The sequence below is a fragment of the Chrysemys picta genome, chromosome 3, assembly GCF_011386835.1.
Source record: "Chrysemys picta bellii isolate R12L10 chromosome 3, ASM1138683v2, whole genome shotgun sequence".
In the NCBI taxonomy this organism is placed as follows: domain Eukaryota; kingdom Metazoa; phylum Chordata; order Testudines; family Emydidae; genus Chrysemys; species Chrysemys picta.
In genome coordinates, this window is record NC_088793.1 from 145,477,418 (window position 1) to 145,496,131 (window position 18,714).

At 45.4% G+C, this 18,714-nt stretch overlaps 1 protein-coding gene across 1 annotated transcript in view; it reads left to right on the forward strand.

The window, feature by feature from the left end:
* The first annotated feature begins 11,498 nt into the window (after positions 1-11,498).
* BIRC6 (baculoviral IAP repeat containing 6) overlaps positions 11,499-18,714 on the forward strand; it is a 293,548-nt gene continuing 286,332 nt past the window's right edge. The window contains 3 exon segments of the mRNA XM_008174422.4: positions 11,499-11,530; positions 11,532-11,586; positions 11,588-11,849. Of these exon segments, the coding sequence (XP_008172644.2) occupies positions 11,514-11,530; positions 11,532-11,586; positions 11,588-11,849 (334 nt within the window). The 5' untranslated portion in view covers positions 11,499-11,513.

The following is an 18,714-nucleotide window of genomic DNA, read 5'->3' on the forward strand; positions in this document are numbered from 1 at the left end:
ACATTTCTTTAAAAATCTTAGTTTCTTTTATGCTACTATTCTCTTAAAACTATAGTTTTTGCTGTTTTAACAGTTCCCTCCTGCAAACTAGAGGGAGGGAGGGGTGTGTGTGTGTGTGTGTGTGTGTGTAATACCCAGTGTATATATGCATATAACATAGTAAGTCTTTTATAGACAACTGCAGAATTGCACCTTTTAAAGTCAATATATTTAGTTTCATCTTTCGCATATGCTATTCAAAGAAACATACTTAAACAGTTCTCAAATGGTTCCAATAGTTTGTTATAACTTTGCATTCAATTAACTCATATTTTTAGACCAGGTATATATGTAAATACAGCATAAGATGTATTTTATAAAGATTTTGAATTAAATTTGTTTACCAAATGTATAAAGCGTATTTATATTCACTGAATCAAAACACATACATCTACATTCCTATATATGTAATCAATTTCATGTTCTAAAATTGTAAATAAATTTTTAGGATTATGAAGTATACAAACTTCTGTTTCGTACTTGAAAATGTAATGCAGATTTCCTATCATTAGTGCTGAAGCAATTATTTTCCAGCTAAGCTTATTTGCAATGGCATGGATGCAACAGTATGGGACTTGCACGTGCACAGTGAAAATTGTGTTCTGACAAACTTGTGTGCATAGTGAACAGACATGTACAAAGAAGTATTTTCCTTTCTTCCCTCATTTGCAAAACTGGTACCATTTGATGAAAAAGGCAGTACAGTTGTTGGAATTACTCTGTGTTGCCATATAATTGCTTTTACTAGGCGAAGATGACACAGTTTGACTTTTGCATGGAAGAAATCACCACCTTTTCTCTAAGTTCTATTTTAAAATTACACACCTGAATTTTTCATACTCCACTGAAATAACGAGAGGTTGCCTAAAAGTTACTATCATTTGGCCTTTAAAGCACACTTTTCTGGCTTCTCTTTTCACTGTCCTGCATCCAGTCTTCATACTATATATACTTTCTCTGCCTGCTCCCTCCATTTGCGTACACAGTCTCTGTTCAAAGATAAACCCTGATGTTGGTTCAGCTACAGGGGCAGATACTATCTATCTCATTGGCTTCTACCATAAAACAAATCCTTTTGTATCAATGGAACCCTGTAGCTTTTGTCTGCAATAACTGATCATCTCAAGTGCATTCTTACAAAGCGACAGCAGTATATTTTTAAATGTCAAATGTCCATCTTCAACTATAGATGACCCAAAAGTGCGTGTTTGTATTGTGTATCTATGCAAGCTAAAACTGCTAGCTCCTGCTGCTGGAAATTGTTCCAGTTTGGGAAAAGTAAGGGAGGGTCCTGTTGTCATAAAGACAGTTGACTACAAAGCTTAGTCCACCAGCTCTCAATAATTCAGTATTTTAAGCTATTTTTGATATGAAAAAGTAATGTTTATAAAACTGCTTGAGTTGTAACTAGAATTTAAAGAGCATAGCTATTTCTTCAGCATTGGACAAGCACTGCTTTCATCTTGAAGCTTTTAGGGCCTTACGCAAAGGCGACTGAACCCAGTGAGAGTATGACTGCAATGGGCTTTAGACCATGGACTTGACTATGGGTACATCTACACAGAGATAAAAAACCTGTGAGTGGTCTGGGTCAGCTGACTCCATCTCACAGGGTTCCGTGGCTGAAAAATTGCTCTGTAGACATTCAAGCTTGGACCCTGCAGAGCTCAGGCTTCAGCCTGAGCCCAAACCTCTACACAGCAACTTTTAGCCTCGCACACTTAGCTCCATGAGCTTCATTCAGTTGACTCAGGCCAGTCACGGCTATGCTGCAGGTCTTCTATCCCTAGGTAGGTGGGGAGACAGATTTTCAGAAGAGCTCAGCATTGTTCTCAGTGGGTGCTGCTGCACGCAGAGCATTTTTCCATAGCTGGGTGCTTCCCTTAGGTGCATAAATGGGAGCTGAGCTCTTTAAATATCTCACCCCAATTGTCATTTCCTCACACTTTGGATTTTTGCAGTGGCACTGCAAGAGTAGAGGCTGTCTTCTTTCATCCCAGTAGATTCATGAATAGCATCGTCCTCACACCATCCTTCAAGATCAGTAAGGCATTCTTAAAAGAGCATATTCTTGGAAAATAAAGTGTAGCAGTCACTTTTGATTATTTAGATCAATAGACATCTAGGATTTAATATTCGGGCACTCTTGCATCTACAGCTGCATGTAAACTGGATAATTGCTTACCTCATCAGGAATTCTGCTTCTCACTGCTCATTATATGCAACGTCCTAGAAATAGCATTTTGAAAATAAACATAACATTTCATATACATTATGTATATGAGGGCATGTCAACACTGCAATGTAAGCCCAACATTTGAACTTAGGCTGAAGACTCCCCCACTCCAACAATACACAGATTTTGCTAACCCCGGGCTTGGTTCCAGGGTCCCAGGACCCTATGGGGGTGGAGGGTCCCAGCCTGAGTCAAGCCGGGACCCAGGGTTCAAGCCCTATTGCTTTGCAGTGTAGACACGGCACTACTGGACTTACACTCCTTGAGTCTGCCAAAACTAGCCCACAATCTCACAGCCTGACTTTCTTTGTTCTCTGGACAGTCAAGTTCCCCACACTGCACCATGAAGAAAGGGCTAGAGCAGCCACATTTTGGGAGGGCACTAGGAAGTCTGGGCTATGGCTGACTGAAATCGGGCCCACATAATGCAGTGTAGACACTAGAGCCCCAGGTTAGGATCCAGCGTTTAACAATTCCTATCTGAGGTTATAAACTACCTCAAGCCCTAGGTTAACAGACGGGGGGTAGACATATCCCAAGTGTCCTGAGTAGACATATCCCAAGTGTCAGAAATTTAGGCCACTGATATAAAAATTAGATCTAGCAAATAAAACTTGCTTTCTCAGCCCTTTCCTGGGATGGATAAGAACATTGGTTTCCAATACAAGGCTTTTGATAGCAAACAAAAATTTTATAGAATCTAGAGCTGGAGAAGAATACATTTGAATAAATAATTGAAATATTTGATTTTTTAAAAGTTCAGTTTTATTCATACATATAATTCCTTATTCATGAATATTTAGATAGCTAACAGATAATAAAATGTTCATGTATCCCAATATTTTCATAATTTGAGCCTAATTTGATTGTTGTGGTACACAAATCCTTTTAAAATATTTGACAGTGTGAATTACATATCATAACTCAGCAGGCAATCACTTTAGATGCATGCATTTGACACTACAGGCTCTAGCGACTGGTGGAGTCTTATTAATCACACACACTTCTAATAAGAATTTTTTTTGTGGGGCTGGCAAAAAGTGTACAAATATCATAGCTACACTTAGTATAAATCAATAATTTATATTACTAAAAATCAACTAGGCTAAGATGAAGAGGGAAAAGGGGTAACTAGAAGTCAAAGGAGCCAGACTGCAAGCAACAACTGAAGTTCCTACACACTCAGCACAAGAGAAAAAGTAACTGAAATTGTTGGATGGGCTACACCTTCTTTGTTTAACAGGGAGTTTATTCTTATTTTAAATGGAAACTGGAACACAACTTTAAGTAGAGGGCCACAACCATCACCTCCATAATTACCTCAGGCATTCAGGGCTAACTGCCACTTTAGGCAACATTTAAGTGCTACTTACTTCTGTGAAACACCCTGTTCAGCTGTCACCTAACACTGTAAGTGCCTAAATTGCCTATGTACCTATGTTTCTGCCAGTAAAGCTACCATAGCACCTACGTTTCTGCTGGTGGGTATGTGTAAAATGGCTAGTCCTGATAGGCTAGTCCTAGTTGAGCTGCTCAGTGCCCTAGTGCAATTATCAAAATAGACATTTTCTTGCATATCTTGCCTATAGGACCCAATCTGGTAGGTATGCTCTGAGCACACCTAACCCACATAAAGGAATTTTTATGGCTGGCAGGCTCTGTGTGAGTGTGTCCAATAGCAGTGCATCCATCTGGGATGTGGGAAACCTTTTCTCAAATTCCGATTCTGCCTGTGTTTGAAACTTAGGAATTCTGGATTTAGAATAGGGACTTGAACCCCAGTCTCTCACCTCCCAATTGAGTGCCCTAATCCCCAAGCTATGGGGTATTCTGAGGTAGGTAGGGTTCAATCTCTGCCGCTGAAGCTGTTCCACTTTGAATAATAATTAAATATTAATTAGGCCAGACTAGGGTTACCATATTTTAAGTGTCCAAAAAGAAGACACTCCATGGGCCCCAGCCCCGCCCCAACTCCATTCCTTCCCCACCCCCTGCCCAGCCCAGCCCAGCCCCTTCCTGGCCCCGCCCCAACTCCGCCCCCTCCCCTGGATGCTTTGCCCCCCTAACCCTCCCCCTCCCCTGCTTCCCGCAAACATTTGATTCGTGGGAAGCCTGAAGCAGCAGGCAAGCTGGGGCGCGGGGGCGCGGCCTAGTCCGGCCCCCCAGCCGAGCAGCCGGCTAAGAGGCTCTGGCCCTGGCGTCTCCCGCCCGGCTTGGCTTGGGCCCTGGGGCGCCGGCCCCTGTCCGAGCACCCGGGGCCGAGCACCGCCGGCCCCGGCCCGAGCACTGCCGCCCCTGGCCCGGCTCCCAGCCGAGCACCGCCGGCCCCAGCCCCTGTCCCCGGCCCCGACCCCCGCCAAGCACCGCCGGCCCCCGACCCCGGCACCCGGCCGAGCATCCCCCAACCCCGGCCCCGGGCCGAGCACCGCCGGCCCCGGGCCCAGCCCAGCACCCCCGGCCCCGCACCGCGGGCCCCAGTGGCTCCAGCCCCCGGCCGAGCACCGCCGGTCCCTCCCTCCCTATTTTCCTGGACATGTCCGGCTTTTTGGGATTTCCTCCCAGACGGGGATTTGAGGCCCCAAAAGCCAGACATGTCTGGGAAAATCCGGACAGACAGAAATAGATTCTATAATCTTGTGATCAGAGCCCTCCCCTGTGATATGGGAGACCAATGGTCAGGCCCTACTCCAAATCAGGTTGAGCAGGGAGTTGAAACAGATCTCCCGCATTCCAAGTGAGTACCATAACCATTAATCTATTGGTTATAATGGGGTACAGTCTCTCTTTCTCATTCCTCCTATCTCTCTCTCTGGTTTTTCATGAAACAAGGCTGACCTGGCCTAGGCATCTAACTCCAGGAAGGCTCATAGCTGAGAATGCTTAGTGGGGAGAGGTGCCTCTCTCTGCCTTGCAGTTAGGCATCCAACCATCTTTAAAGGGGTTGGGGGGGTGGTATATGAAATGTTAAGGCGAGGGGTGGGACCTACTGGTTAGCTTAGATGGTTCCCCTCCCAGCTTGCTGGTTTCTGTAAATCCCTTTCTTAGGCACTTATCTCTCCCCATGCATTGTGTAGGGTGCATGGGCACCTAACTCATGGCTGAGGAGTCCATGGGGCACCAGGGCATATAAAAATTAAGCGTTGCAATGCTGAGCCTATGTTCTCTTTGTGGATCTAGCCCTATTTGGTGCCGAGGAGAGTTCCTACATATCAACCAATATTGTCTGATTGTTTCCTTGTACTCCCTTGTACTCCCCCTGTCTGTATCCTCCTATTGTCTTTTGTCTCAATTTTAAAGTTTTTAGGGCAAGGACTGTCTTTTGTTCTGTGTTTGTACAGCACCTAAAACAATGGGGTGCTAGTCCATGACTAGGGCTCCTTAGTGCTACAGCAATACAAATAAAATACAATCATCATCATCATCCTTCAGGGCCATGGTTTATACCAACACTCCTTGAGCTAGGGCACCTTTCCCAAGAGTGGGAATATGCAGACACTACCCCAAATGGACAAAGTTTAAACTTAGCTACTGATGACTCCATGTGAGAAGGCTACCCGCTCCTTTCTTTGGCACTGTATTTGTTACCTCTACTGTTGCGTACAGTACTGTGGTTACTGACAAAACAAGGAGTAATGGTCTCAAGTTGCAGTGGGGGAGGTTTAGGTTGGACATTAGGAAAAACTTCTTCACTAGGAGAGTGGTGAAGCACTGGAATGGGTTACCTAGGGAGGTGGTGGAATCTCCTTCCTTAGAGGTTTTTAAGGTCAGGCTTGACAAAGCCCTGGCTGGGATGATTTAGTTGGGGATTGGTCCTGCTTTGAGCAGGGGGTTGGACTAGATGACCTCCTGAGGTCCCTTTCAACCCTGATATTCTATGATTCGATGGCTTGGCTACATTTCACTTCCTGCTCCACAGTGTTTGTGACATGGGCCTCAACCCCAATCCCAGAGACACATGAAAGCTGGCAGGGTGACTCCGCAGGAATAAAACTGACAGCAACAACTTTCTAGCTGAAATCAAAACAAGTTACCTCATGTAAAACCAGTACGGTTCTCACAGTGTGGACCCTATCATGTACTCCTTGTAGATCAGAGGTGGGCAATCTACGGCCCACAAGCCATATCCGGCCCGCGGGACCCTCCTGCTGTTCCCCCTCCCCCGCAGCCTTAGCTTGCTTCACCGCTGGCGCAATGCTCTGGGCGGTGGGGCTGTGAGCTTCTGGGACAGTGCAGCTGCAGAGCCCGGCCTGACCCGGTGCTCTGTGCTGAACGGTAGCAACAGCGTGGCTGGCTCCAGCCAGGCGGCTGTAGCGCCGCCAGCCACCCGTGCTCCAGACAGCGCGGTAAGGGGGCAGGGAGCGGGGGTTGGATAGGGGTCGGGGCAGTCAGAGGGCAGGGATCAGGGGGCTTGAATTGGGGCAGAGGTCCTGTGGGGGCAGTCAGGATTGAGAGGAGGGGTTGGATGGGGCGGCGGGGGGCAGTCGGGGCAGGGGTTCCGGAGGCAATCAGGGGACAGGGAGAAGGGGTTGTTGGATGGGGCAGGAGTCCCATGGGGGTGGCAGTCAGGAAGGAAGGGGTGGTTGGATGGCCAGTAGGGGACAGTCAGGGGACAGGGAGAAGGGGTTGTTGGATGGGGCAGGAGTCCCGGGGGCGTGGCAGTCAGGAAGGAGGGGGTGGTTGGATGGGCTAGTGGGGGGCAGTCAGGGGACAGGGAGAAAGGGTGGTTGGATGGGGTAGGGGTTCCAGGAGGGGCGTCAGGGAACAGGGGGGGTTGGATGGGGCAGGGGTCCAGGATGGGGGAATAGGGGGTGGGGGCCAGGCCACGACCCCCTCCCCTAACCGGCCCTCCATACAATTTCCAAAACCCGATGCGGCCCTCAGGCCAAAAAGTTTGCCCGCCCCGTTGTAGATGGTGGGTTGCAGGCAGCTACAGTAGATCATGCTTCTGTACCAGATTTGGACTGGCTACAGCACTTCCTTCATACACAGAGAGAACACTCCTGTTGTATCTGTAAGATACTTGAATGCACTGCAAGGTATGACTCTTACCAGCTCAGGTAAGGTATGTCACATATGGTGTCAGCTAATGGCTAAATATTGTAATACAGCTTTAGCATTCCATCACATCTCCTCCCCCTTAGGAATGTAAAACTATCATTTACAAAATTTACACTATCATGTTATGTCTTTTAAGTACATTATTTCTACATACGTGGAAAAATAGTCCACTATGACCAGGTAATGATGTCCTCTACATTCACATAAATCTGCAGCTAGTCTCCTCCAAGGTCTGTCTGGTAGAGGTGTTGTTAAAAGTTCCTTGTGTTGTGTCGATTTGTTAGTTCTGTAATGTTCACATGCAGATACTTTATTTTTTATGTCCTTGTTGATGCCTAGCTACCACCCTGACTGGTTGCTTGTTCATGGCCTTTAGTTAGTCCTCTATTTCCTTCATGGATTTCTTGTTTCACTGCATTTGGAATGATGATGCAGTCACCTTTATTAGTCCATTTGACTCGCTTAATTGGCCACATAGGTTTTTCTTGCTTAATTTGCCACATTGTCTTTTGTCACCTCCTTAGTGTCCTTTGGATACTTGAGCTAGCTGCCCTAACAATTTCTTGAAGTTGTGTGTCTGCCAAGGTTGCTTTTTGTAGCTGGTGTAGTCTCTTTTCTGACACTGGCCTGTATGTGTCCACAGCATCCACGTACACTTTTACATCATCTTTGAGCTCACGGGTAGTTGAGTGCAATGCTGATCTCTCTGACAGTGTGTCAGCTACTACCAGATTTTTCCCAGGAACGTATTTACAAACTTGGTTAAATTGCATTAACCTTACCAAAAGATGGCATCTCAGCAGTGCTTGATCCAGGTCTTTTTCACTGATATGGGTTACAAGTGGTTTATGGTCTGTTATCAGTGTAAAAGAATTGTAAAAGTTCTCATACACCCATATGTTTCCCAGGCACTCCTTTTTAATCTGTGCATATTGTTTTACTGTTTCTGTGAGTATGAGAGAGCAGAATGCAGCTGGTTTGCATTCAGATCCATGTTGTTGCAACAATACAACAATTAGGCCATAGCAGCTTGCATCCACACTGACCATTGTGGGTTTGTTCATCCACAGTACTTGAGAAACTGGAATGTGGAGATTTTTTTTTTTACCTTTTTGAAGGCATTTTCTTGATTTGGCCCCCACAGCCAAGATGTGTTGGACTTTAACAGTACATTAAGTGTTTTTGTTAGTGTAGAAAGTTCTTGTGGGTATCAACCAAGGTAACTTGTATGTGTCTCAGTTCTGGTATATTCAGTGGTGCATTCAATTCTCAAATTGCTTTTACTTTCTCAAGGCTGGGACTGATTTCATCTTTCTTTACTGTCTGTCCCAAAAACTTGATTTGGTGTAGGGGGAAAACACACTTTCCCTTGTTTAACTTCAGTCCAGATTGACTGATTAAGCTTATAACTTCATTGAAGGTTTTGTTGTCATTGAAGGTCTCTTTTCATCGATGACCCACATATCAAAATATTGTCCATGAAAACTGCAACTCCATTTGTGTTTAGTAACAGTTCTGCTATCTTTCTTTGGAAAACTTCAGGTGCACTTGTAATCCCAAAAGTTAGTCTTCAAAAGCAAACTCTCCCAAAGCATGTGATAAATATAGTTAGTTTAGCACTCTCTTTGGATAAAGGAATTTACCAGAATCTATAAAAGGCACCCAGCTTGGGAAAATACTGTAGCTCCTATCACATTGGGGAGGAAGTCATCCTGTCTTGGGAGGATATATTTTTCTCTCCCAACTGCGTCATTAAGTCTTTTAAGATCCCCACAAATTTTTTTTTTCATTTTTCTTCATAACCAGTACCATTTGGGGCACACCATGCTCTTGGCTCAGAGATTTCCTCAATTATACTATTCTGTTCCATTCTCTTTAATTCAGCTGCCACTTTATGAAGCAATGTGATAGGAATCCTATAAAGTGTATGTACATTGTACAGTTCAGCATTGTCTCTTAAGATTATTTGTCCTGGATCTCCTTTAAAAAGTCCAATATCACCAAATACTACATCAAGTTCTTCTACTTTTCCATCATGGCTGCCATGCTGTAGCCGAGAAGGTTGCTGGTCTTTGATCTTTTGATCACAAACACTCTGAATGCAACATTTTTGTTTTTGTAATTTATTTGTGCTGTGAATTGGCCCATGAAGTTCAGAATTCCTCCACAGGAAGTCAGGGCTGTGTCAGGTGATTTCAGCTCTGGGAAGGGATAAAGTTAATTATATGTCCCTTCTGATATGATGGTCATGTCTGGTCCTAAGTTAATTTTACAGTTAATAGTCTTTCCATAAATATTCAGTTTCACTCTTCAGGCAAGCCTTTTGTCTTTATAAGTCTGCAGTAGTCAGTTCACTGACTGCTTTAGTCTGGCAAATGGTTACAAAATGTTCATATTGTATGCACTTATGACATCCTGAGCCTTCAGCTAGACACACATCTCTTGGGTTATGAAATTTTCCACATCTTGTGCATTTAGTCTGAATGGCTTTATAGTTAGCCTGGCACTTTTTGCTCACTGCCTTAAGGGTTTTATGATAAATACTTTTGGTAATCACACTGTGTCTCTTTACAGCTTCTAAGCTGTTTTTTTTTTTAAGATACTCCTGTGCTTCACTAATTCACTCTGCTTTGTGGCACCTTTAAGACTAACAGAAGTATTGGGAGCATAAGCTTTCGTGGGTAAGAACCTCACTTCAGATGCAAGAAGAAGTGAGGTTCTTACCCACGAAAGCTTATGCTCCCAATACTTCTGTTAGTCTTAAAGGTGCCATAGGATCCTCTGTTGCTTTTTACAGATTCAGACTAACACGGCTACCACTCTGATACTTGTCACTCTGCTTTGTTTTCTAGCTAACTATGTGTAGGGTTAAATCAGTCTTTAATTGTTGCTGCTGTGAGAGGCTTTTGTCTGTAAGCCCAATATCTGGTCTATTGCTAATATTTTCATGTTTTACAGTCCCCCAATCACAGTTTTCTGCCAAAGCATGCAAAGTTCTTATAAAAAATACAACAGATTCCCCTACTTCTTGAATTCTCTGGTGAAAACATGCCCTTTCATAAACTACATTTCTCTGAGAGGTATAAAGTGTGCATCAAACATAGCTAGAACTCTTTCACAGCCATCGCTCTGACTGTCATCAGTAAAGGCAAAGGGTTTAAAGAGATGTTCTGCCTATAATCTATTGCATAAACTAAAGACAATATCTGGGTGCTTCCAGTACCCTGGAAGAGTTTAGTAGCAATGTAAAATCTTGCAAGCACTGCTTCGTCTGTCTAGTCTAAAGGTTTGTCAAAACTGAAGTTCTCAGGGGGCATCGAAGAGTTGCATGCTGATGAGATTGATCCCAGAACCTTGGTTGCTTCCCTTCCTGTCTCTGTTTGTAACCTTTGTTCCTGTTTTCCTTTTGTTTCTGTTTTCCTCCATTGCCAGTTTGGTTATTTTACTTCTGACACCATGTCCTGCACTCTTTGTACATGGCAGGTTGCAAGGCTGCTACTAGGTGAGGCTCCTGTACCAGATATAGACGGGCTACACAGCTGCCATCGTAAGAGAGAGACCAGACGAGTTCTCCTTAAGATACTTTACTGCACTACCAGGTATGGCTGTTACCAGCTCAGGTAAGAAACGTTACACAGGCTGCCAGCTACTGGCCGCGCCACATTACAGTTTTGGCAACCCGTTGCAGACTCCATTCAGCAGCTGGCGCGGGAGGGGAAACCCAGCCAACTCATAGGCTGGGATTCCCCGCTTCCGCCCCGCCCAGCACGAGCTGTGTGAGAGGCGGGGACAATAAAGCAGGCCCAGGTAGCCCCCCCCGCTCTCCCCCGTTAGAGGGATAGACGCCTCCAGCTGTGACATCAGCCACAAGGAGACGGGCGCCCTGTTCCCTTCGCACTTCCGCCCCAGTCCCCAGGAGCGGGCATGGCGGAGGCTGCCGGGAAGAGGAGCTCGGAGCTAAGGGGAATTGCGGGTCGGGGGCGGAGTCTCTCCAGAAACAGGGCGGTGACGCACGCCCGGCCCCTCCCCCTTTCTTCCTTAGCCGTTGGCAACTGCGCTTTTGCTTTTTCCTCTTTCACCCCAGAGCTCTCGCTCTCAGTGTCAGTTCCGTATCCGGCGTGGGACGCGTCACTTCTTGCTCACGCCGGCGCTCTCTCTTTCCCCCTCTCCCCGGACCCGGATGGTGACTGGTGGCGGCCGCTGGGACTGTCACTGAGCGGTTCCCCGGGCCTGTTGTCCTGAGCGGTGGCAGCAGCCGGGAAGATGGCTGCGGCGGCGGCTGCGGGGGCCTCATGCTCCTCGGCGGCGGCCGCTGGCCCTGGATCGGTCTCCGCTGCGCCGGGCCCCTGCGAGTGGCTGCTGCTGCGGGACGGCTGCCTGCGCTGCGACGCCGACGGGCTCTGTAGCCTCTGCTACCACCCGGCTCTCAACGCCATCCTGGCCGTGACCGCCCGCGGCGCCATCAAAGTCATCGACGGTACCTCGGGGGCCACGCTGCAGGCCTCGGCGCTCAACGGTAAGTCCCGGCCTGGCCCGGGGGGAGGCGCCGGCGGAGCCAGCCCGGGCTCCGGCCCGTGGGGTAGGGGCTCCGTGAGAGCCGGGCCCCGCTCGGCAGAGTCTGGGGCGGGAGGTGGCCTCGGAACAGCTGGCGCTGGGCTGGGAGTCGGGCCCGGTGGTAGGTGGGAAGGGGGCTGTGATGGGCCGGCTGCCAGCATCTTTTCCCCCTGGTCGCTCCTCCGCCCGGCTGAGTGGCGGGGGCGATGCAGCGCCTGTTTCGGTTGGTTCCTAGGGCCCCGGCTCTCCTGTGCCTGGGGGTAACCCGGGGGGGGGGGCTGGGAGTCGCCCCCTCAGACCCGGTCCTGGCCTTGCTCCCGTATCTGAGGAGACTGGGGATCCCAGCCAGCCCCGCCGAGACGGGCCGCTGCCCGGTTAAAAACCGGTGAGAAAGGGGGAGGGGGTGTTGCGCGTGGGCGGGCAGGTGGGCTCCACTCGGTATCTTTGGCCTCTCGGGTTCCTCCTGAGCTTTCCTGCCTCTGTTGATCAAACCCGATAAATCCTTGCTTTCCTCGGGGGCTTATAGTCGGGGCAGCGCCGTGGCCAGCACTAAGACTTCCTTGTTTTTGGAAAATAAAATACAGACCGTTTACTGATGAGGTGCCAGTGGAGCATCTGTATTAGAGTTATTAAAGGAATAAAGCTAAACAGTTGTGAATCAAAGTGGATTATGTGATGGAGTGTCCTTGATTTCTTTTTATATTAATTTCTTTGTTGTTTTGTAAGTAATACACCATGCACAGTGAAGGCTCCCAGTTATTAGTACAAACCTGCTAGACTGTATAGGGCTTTACTTTAATCTTTATTGATGAAGATGTCAGTTATGTGTGGTGCTAATTGAGTCTTGATCTAAACTACACCTCTATCCTGATATAACGCTGTCCTCTGGAGCCAAAAAATCTTACCGCATTATATCGAACTTGCTTTGATTTGCCAGAGTGTGCAACCCTGCCCCCCGGAGCACTGCTTTACCTTGTTATATCAAGTATCAGAGGGGTAGCCGTGTTAGTCTGAATCTGTAAAAAGCAACAGAGGGTCCTGTGGCACCTTTGAGACTAACAGAAGTATTGGGAGCATAAGCTTTCGTGGGTAAGAACCTCACTTCTTCAGATGCAAGACTGAGGTTCTTACCCACGAAAGCTTATGCTCCCAATACTTCTGTTAGTCTCAAAGGTGCCACAGGACCCTCTGTTGCTTGTTATATCAGGTTGTGTTATATCTGGGTAGAGGTGTATTATAAATCCAGATATTAAGTTTATGCTATAAATCACGTTAGTTGAAATTTATTTTAGGTTCTATTCCAAATCAACTTTAATATCAAATCACTTTAGCTTCAAAAACCCTTCTGAGGTTTTTCTGAGGGCTTCTGTGCCCCTTGATTCTCATTGGTGATAACAATAATGTTTTTACCGTTCTGTTAAAAAGCGCTCGCTATTCACTGCATTTGTGGACATAGGAGTTCAACACTTTCTCTAATAATTGTCCACTTTTCCTTTGTTTTGGTTTTCTGTCCTGGTTAGGAAACTGATCTTTGGAAAATAAGTTCCGTGTATGAGGATTAGATCAGTTTCCCAGTTCATGAATTATCACCAGTAGAATAGAATATTCTGACAGGATTTCATAGTTTGGGGAAATAATCTTTATTATACAAAAATCCAATTCTGATATGTTACTATACTTCTGCTTTCACTATTGATTTTAAAATTACGTGGTTAGAGTTCATTAAGAGGGCTTCCTTCTCTTGAGATTTTGGTGACCACTACCAAAGGAAGTATTGATGGTTGTATACAGAATTTAGCTTAGTAAAGTCAGGTCCTGTACTGATTTCCTGCGAATTTTGCCTGTTAGGCTTGGGTAATAAATACACTCTCATTGAATATTAGGATTTAAATTATAAGAGCGAACTTCATAAGTGAGCAAAGGTTAGAAATCTGCACTCACTTTTCTTTCATAGAAAAATATATAATTCCCAAATGGTAATGGTCTCAATTCTTAAGTCTCTCATTTACTAAGTATCAGAGTTTCATCTATGATGATCTGTCAGGGGCAACACAATTGCAAAGTTGCCACTGACTGCTTAGTTTGGCCTGGAGAACCTTTATTCTTTTTTGAGTAATTGTCAACATGGATTCCACTTCCGGTGTGCATATGCCTAAAATCAGATTCTTTTTGGCTAGCAATGCCCGTTGGGATTGCACTTATGCCATGGATGTCCTTGTGCCACCTTACCTGGGGGAGGGGGAGGGGGGTATAAAGAATAGAGCAGACCCAATTGGCCTTAGTTCCTTCTTGCTGCCTATAACAGAGATGGAACCTCTGCAGTGTTCCCTTACTCTGTGCACTGTAAAATCTCATTAGCCTAGGTAGTGGTAAATGTTTTTTGCTCTGTTTGTATAGCACCTAGCATAGTGGGATCTTGGCCTATTACTAGGGTCCATAGATGGTATGGTAATATAAATTAACATTTTTTGTTCTCGCACATTGGCAAAAGGCTCTTACAAGAGATCCCCTAAATCTATTCTATCAGGACCTCCGCCATAGTGGCTGAAACAAAATCCTTGGGATTTAAAACTTGCCCCTTTTGTGGGGCTACTATCCCACACAGTGCTGGTCATTCTAGATGCGTCCTTTGCCTTGCAAAGGGACCCATCCCTGAAAGGTACTGGATATATTGCTCCTTCTCCAAGAAGACACACAAACCAAGGAGTGCCCCTTTTCAGAGCCTGAGGCAAAAGATTCTGCCAAGCCTGAACAGTCACTTTTGACTAGTGCTTCTGTGAACTGGAGCTCTACTGCCAACTCCCAGTTACACTTTTCAGGAGATTGAACCCCTTGACTACTGACAGTGGCAGAGCTCACCCCCCCCTCGGTTGTCATCAAAGGGGTGTAGGAAGGTACGTTGCTTCCAGCATGAGTGTAGGCATAGGTCACCCTCTCTGTTTTCTAGTAGAATGAGACACAAGATCCATCATGTTTCTGTCTCCACTTATGCTCCCCTTCTGAAAGGCAGTTCACTGCCCAGAGTGGGTCCTTTTGATGCATCAGCACTGGCTGCTTACCAAGCACTCAGAGTACCACCAGAAACTGTGGACTTCATTTCCTCTGGTACCAGTGCTCTTGGTATTGATAACCTCTGTGCCTATGATGCTGATCTCCTGCACAGACTTTTTCAGTACCCTAGGTGTTCTCTATACTGAAGGATCTCTGTGACCACATAACCAGAGCCCCATTGCTCCCCTCGTCGGCTGTTCTAACCTGTCCTTTTTAGAAGTGCTATTGCCTTGGTCCCAGTGAGCGATCCTGTTCATGTTGTGGGTAGGATTGGAGAATACCCTTCGACAACAGACAGGATAGCTCTCCCAACTCCCCTGGAAGAAGTATGTTCATTTTCTTCTTCCCCTTGTGAACATATCAGGGAGGTGTCTGCTGCCCCTCACTCTCCGTATTAGCTGTTTTGGTCTGGAAGAGAATCCAGAGATTACCCTATTAAACTTAGTGGGCAACCAACTAGGAAACTTCTTCCACCACCCTTCACTTGCCTCTCCTATAAGACAGCATACGTCTGTTTCTGAGGGTCATTTGGTACAGTCTTTCAGTCTGCACCTGCAGGAGCATGACGGCAAGGAAGAACACCAGCAGGAGGTGGAAGATCAATTGATCTTCCACCTCATGAGGCATGATAGATGCTTTGGAGATTGTGGGATTTTTCTTGCAGTATTTCCACCAGAAATTACAAATTTTTCTCTCCTCCATGCCTATTAATGAAGGATTGTTGGAATTGGCCAAGCATCTCTGGGGCCAGACAGTTGTGACATTTGGATCTGGTGAACCTCTCAACACAATCTTTGATCGTATTACATGTTCTACTGGACCTGGTTTAGCAAAATAGAGGTCCGATATTACACCCAGTTCCAGCATTGTTATGTCTGACAGACTGGATGCTGGCTGGTTAACTGCCATTGAAATAAATTGTTTAGCTGAAGTCCAGAATATTTTAGCATGTAGCATAAAAACCTCTACTAGACTGACTTGTGCAGCAGAACAGAAGAGGTTTTCTATTTGAGCAGCAGTGCATCACTTGTCTTCTTTGGAACCCCTATTTCTGCTATTCTGGACTATCTGCTCATTATACAACAATTCAGACTGTCCATCAGCTCTGTAAGTGTAAGCTTGCGTGCAGTATCTTCACATCATTTTCCAAGTCAGTCATACTATATTTTTGCATGCTACTCTTGAATGAGACCCTCAAGGAATCAACCACATTTCCCTCCTTCTGGGATCCCTTTCCTTCCTGGGACCTCAACACGGTGTTAAGTGACCTACTGGGACCTGCTTTTGAGCACCTAGTGACTTAGTCTTCATAGACAGGTGAGTAAAAAGAATGCCTTTTTTTAGTAGTCAGAACATCAGTTTAGCGGGTAGGGGAAATTCAGGCCCTTATGGCTGGTCCACTCTACATGGTATTCCATAAAGATAAGGTGACTTTTAGGCCTCACCCCAATTTCCTGACTAAAATTGTTCACAATTTTCATTTCAATCAGTTGATTCACCTCCCAGTTTTCTTTCTAAGCCCCACTCAAATCAGAGGGAAAGCCAAACTGCATACCCTTGATGTGGTGGGGCCTTTTCATACTAGCTGGATGAGACAAGGCCCTCCAGAAGCTTCCCTAGGCTGTTTTTAGCCTTTGCAGACAGAGTAAAGGTTGTCCAAATGGGTATCTAACTATAGGTCCTGTTATGAGAGAGCTATCTTGTATTCACATCTGCTGCTTAGAGCTCATTCCACTTGGGCTCAGGAAGTTTCTGTGGCTTCTCTAAGGGTCATCTCTATTCCAGAAATTTGCAAGGCAGCACTGCATGGTGATCAGTCCACACTTTGCCCAGCACTATTCCTTAGTTGAGGCTTGAAGAACCGATGCCCACTTAGATAGAGCTGTCTTGAAATCCTTGTTTTAAATAGCACTCCTAGCACTCCCTTCCTGACTCAGGTCACTGCTTGCTAGTCACCACAGGTGGAATCCACATGGACAATCATACCAAGAAGGAGGAACGGTTACTGACAGTTACTTCCAGGGATTGTGGATCTTTGAGATGTGTTGTCCATATGGAATCCCCAACATGCCCCCCTTCCTTGCTTCAGCGGAGTCCCATAGCAACAGGATTTTGTATTTTCAAAGAAATTGAGGTTCAGTTGTCCCTGCTCTGCTTTTTATGCCTTTGGGGGTTGTGTGTGAGCTGAGAGGATGTCCAGGGCACAGATGTGATTCTAATGAACGCTGCTAGCCGGAAAGAAGGCTAGATCTTGCATGCCTGGGGGTGTGTCTGCATCGAAAGTGGAATCCCTGTGGACAACCATCTTGAAGAACCACAGTTATTGCAAGGTAAATTATTATTCTTTATGGCTGACAAGGATGATGCACAAGAAGGAACAGAACTTTGCTTGCCTAATTTACATGTGTTTAGTTGGAAGTTTAAAAAAAAAATGAAGAGGATTTTATTTATTTTTAACTGATAAACTAAACTTACGACTCCATTATGCCACTGTTAAAGTAAATATATTTAGGGCTGTGTAACTGGAATTAAATTAAACCACTACAGTCAACATATTATAATACTTTTATACAGAGAACTACCTTAACTTGACACAAAATGTAGCAAATAAATGACTGACTTCTGATTTGCCTTTCATTCTGAAGGATTCAAAAACACCCTCCAAACTCTGTGAGTTCACTTATCCTCCAGTTAAACACTGTCATGCTTCTAAATGAAGGTAGCTATTCTGTGCCCTCAACTTAAACTAGGGGAAAAAATGGATAAATAATTTCCCCAATTACAGCAACTTTAGAGAATTTAGGTAGGTCCAAAACAAGTTACTGAAATGTGTATCTGGCCTTTACGCAAGGTTTAACACCTCTTACTTTTGTGAAAAGCTCTTCTAAAGAGGTAGTTGCAGCTGTGACACTGGCAAAAACCAATGTGTAACTTTGGGAAGGGATAGTGTGTAAGCAACAAAATTGTGCTTGACTTTGAGCTTTCATTGGAGGGAAAAGTATCCAATTCTCATGGTTTTGGAGGCAACCTTGCCTGTGTAAACCAAAAGTGTTTTTCTGGCCTTATATACACTAGAGAAACTTGGTATCTTTCCCTAAATTTAATGACTGTAGTCCCTCTAAAATGCCTATTAACACTCCTCATGTCAGCTCATACTTCCAGTGTTGCACGTGCATTACAACTATTGTTTGGATTAGATTTATTTCAAGTAAGGCTAACCGCCATGTGCACCTTAGTCTCTAATATGGGTCGAGATTGCTGGTGTAATAGCTCCAATAGTTCACTTGCAAGCTATGCACATAGTGAACAAGATCTTCTAGTGCCACCTCTTTCACCACTTGTGTTGCAACCTTAACTTGGTGACATGTCTCAACGTAAACCATCATGTTGCCAGCTGGTCTCAAGCTGATGTTTGATTCATGGTACGATTTGGGCAGAGGAAAAGATCCAGGGCCAGTTGAATTGGAGCATATGTAAAACCTAGGTATGTGAGTAAGCATATTCAGGAGTGCCAAGCCATGCCTTGACAAGATAAGGACTTAATAGGATATTTTCAAAATCACTTAGGGATTTAGTTGCATGAACCCCATAGAATATGGAATTTCTACACCTCCACATGTTGAGTGGATCATGGGGTTTACAAGGAGCCAAACAAGAGATGCCCAATCTGTTGCTGGGACTTCAGGATCCCTTTAGGATAGATATTAGGGCTGTCAATCGCAGTTAGCTCACGAGATTAACTCAAAAAAATTAATTGTGATCAGTTTTAATTGCAC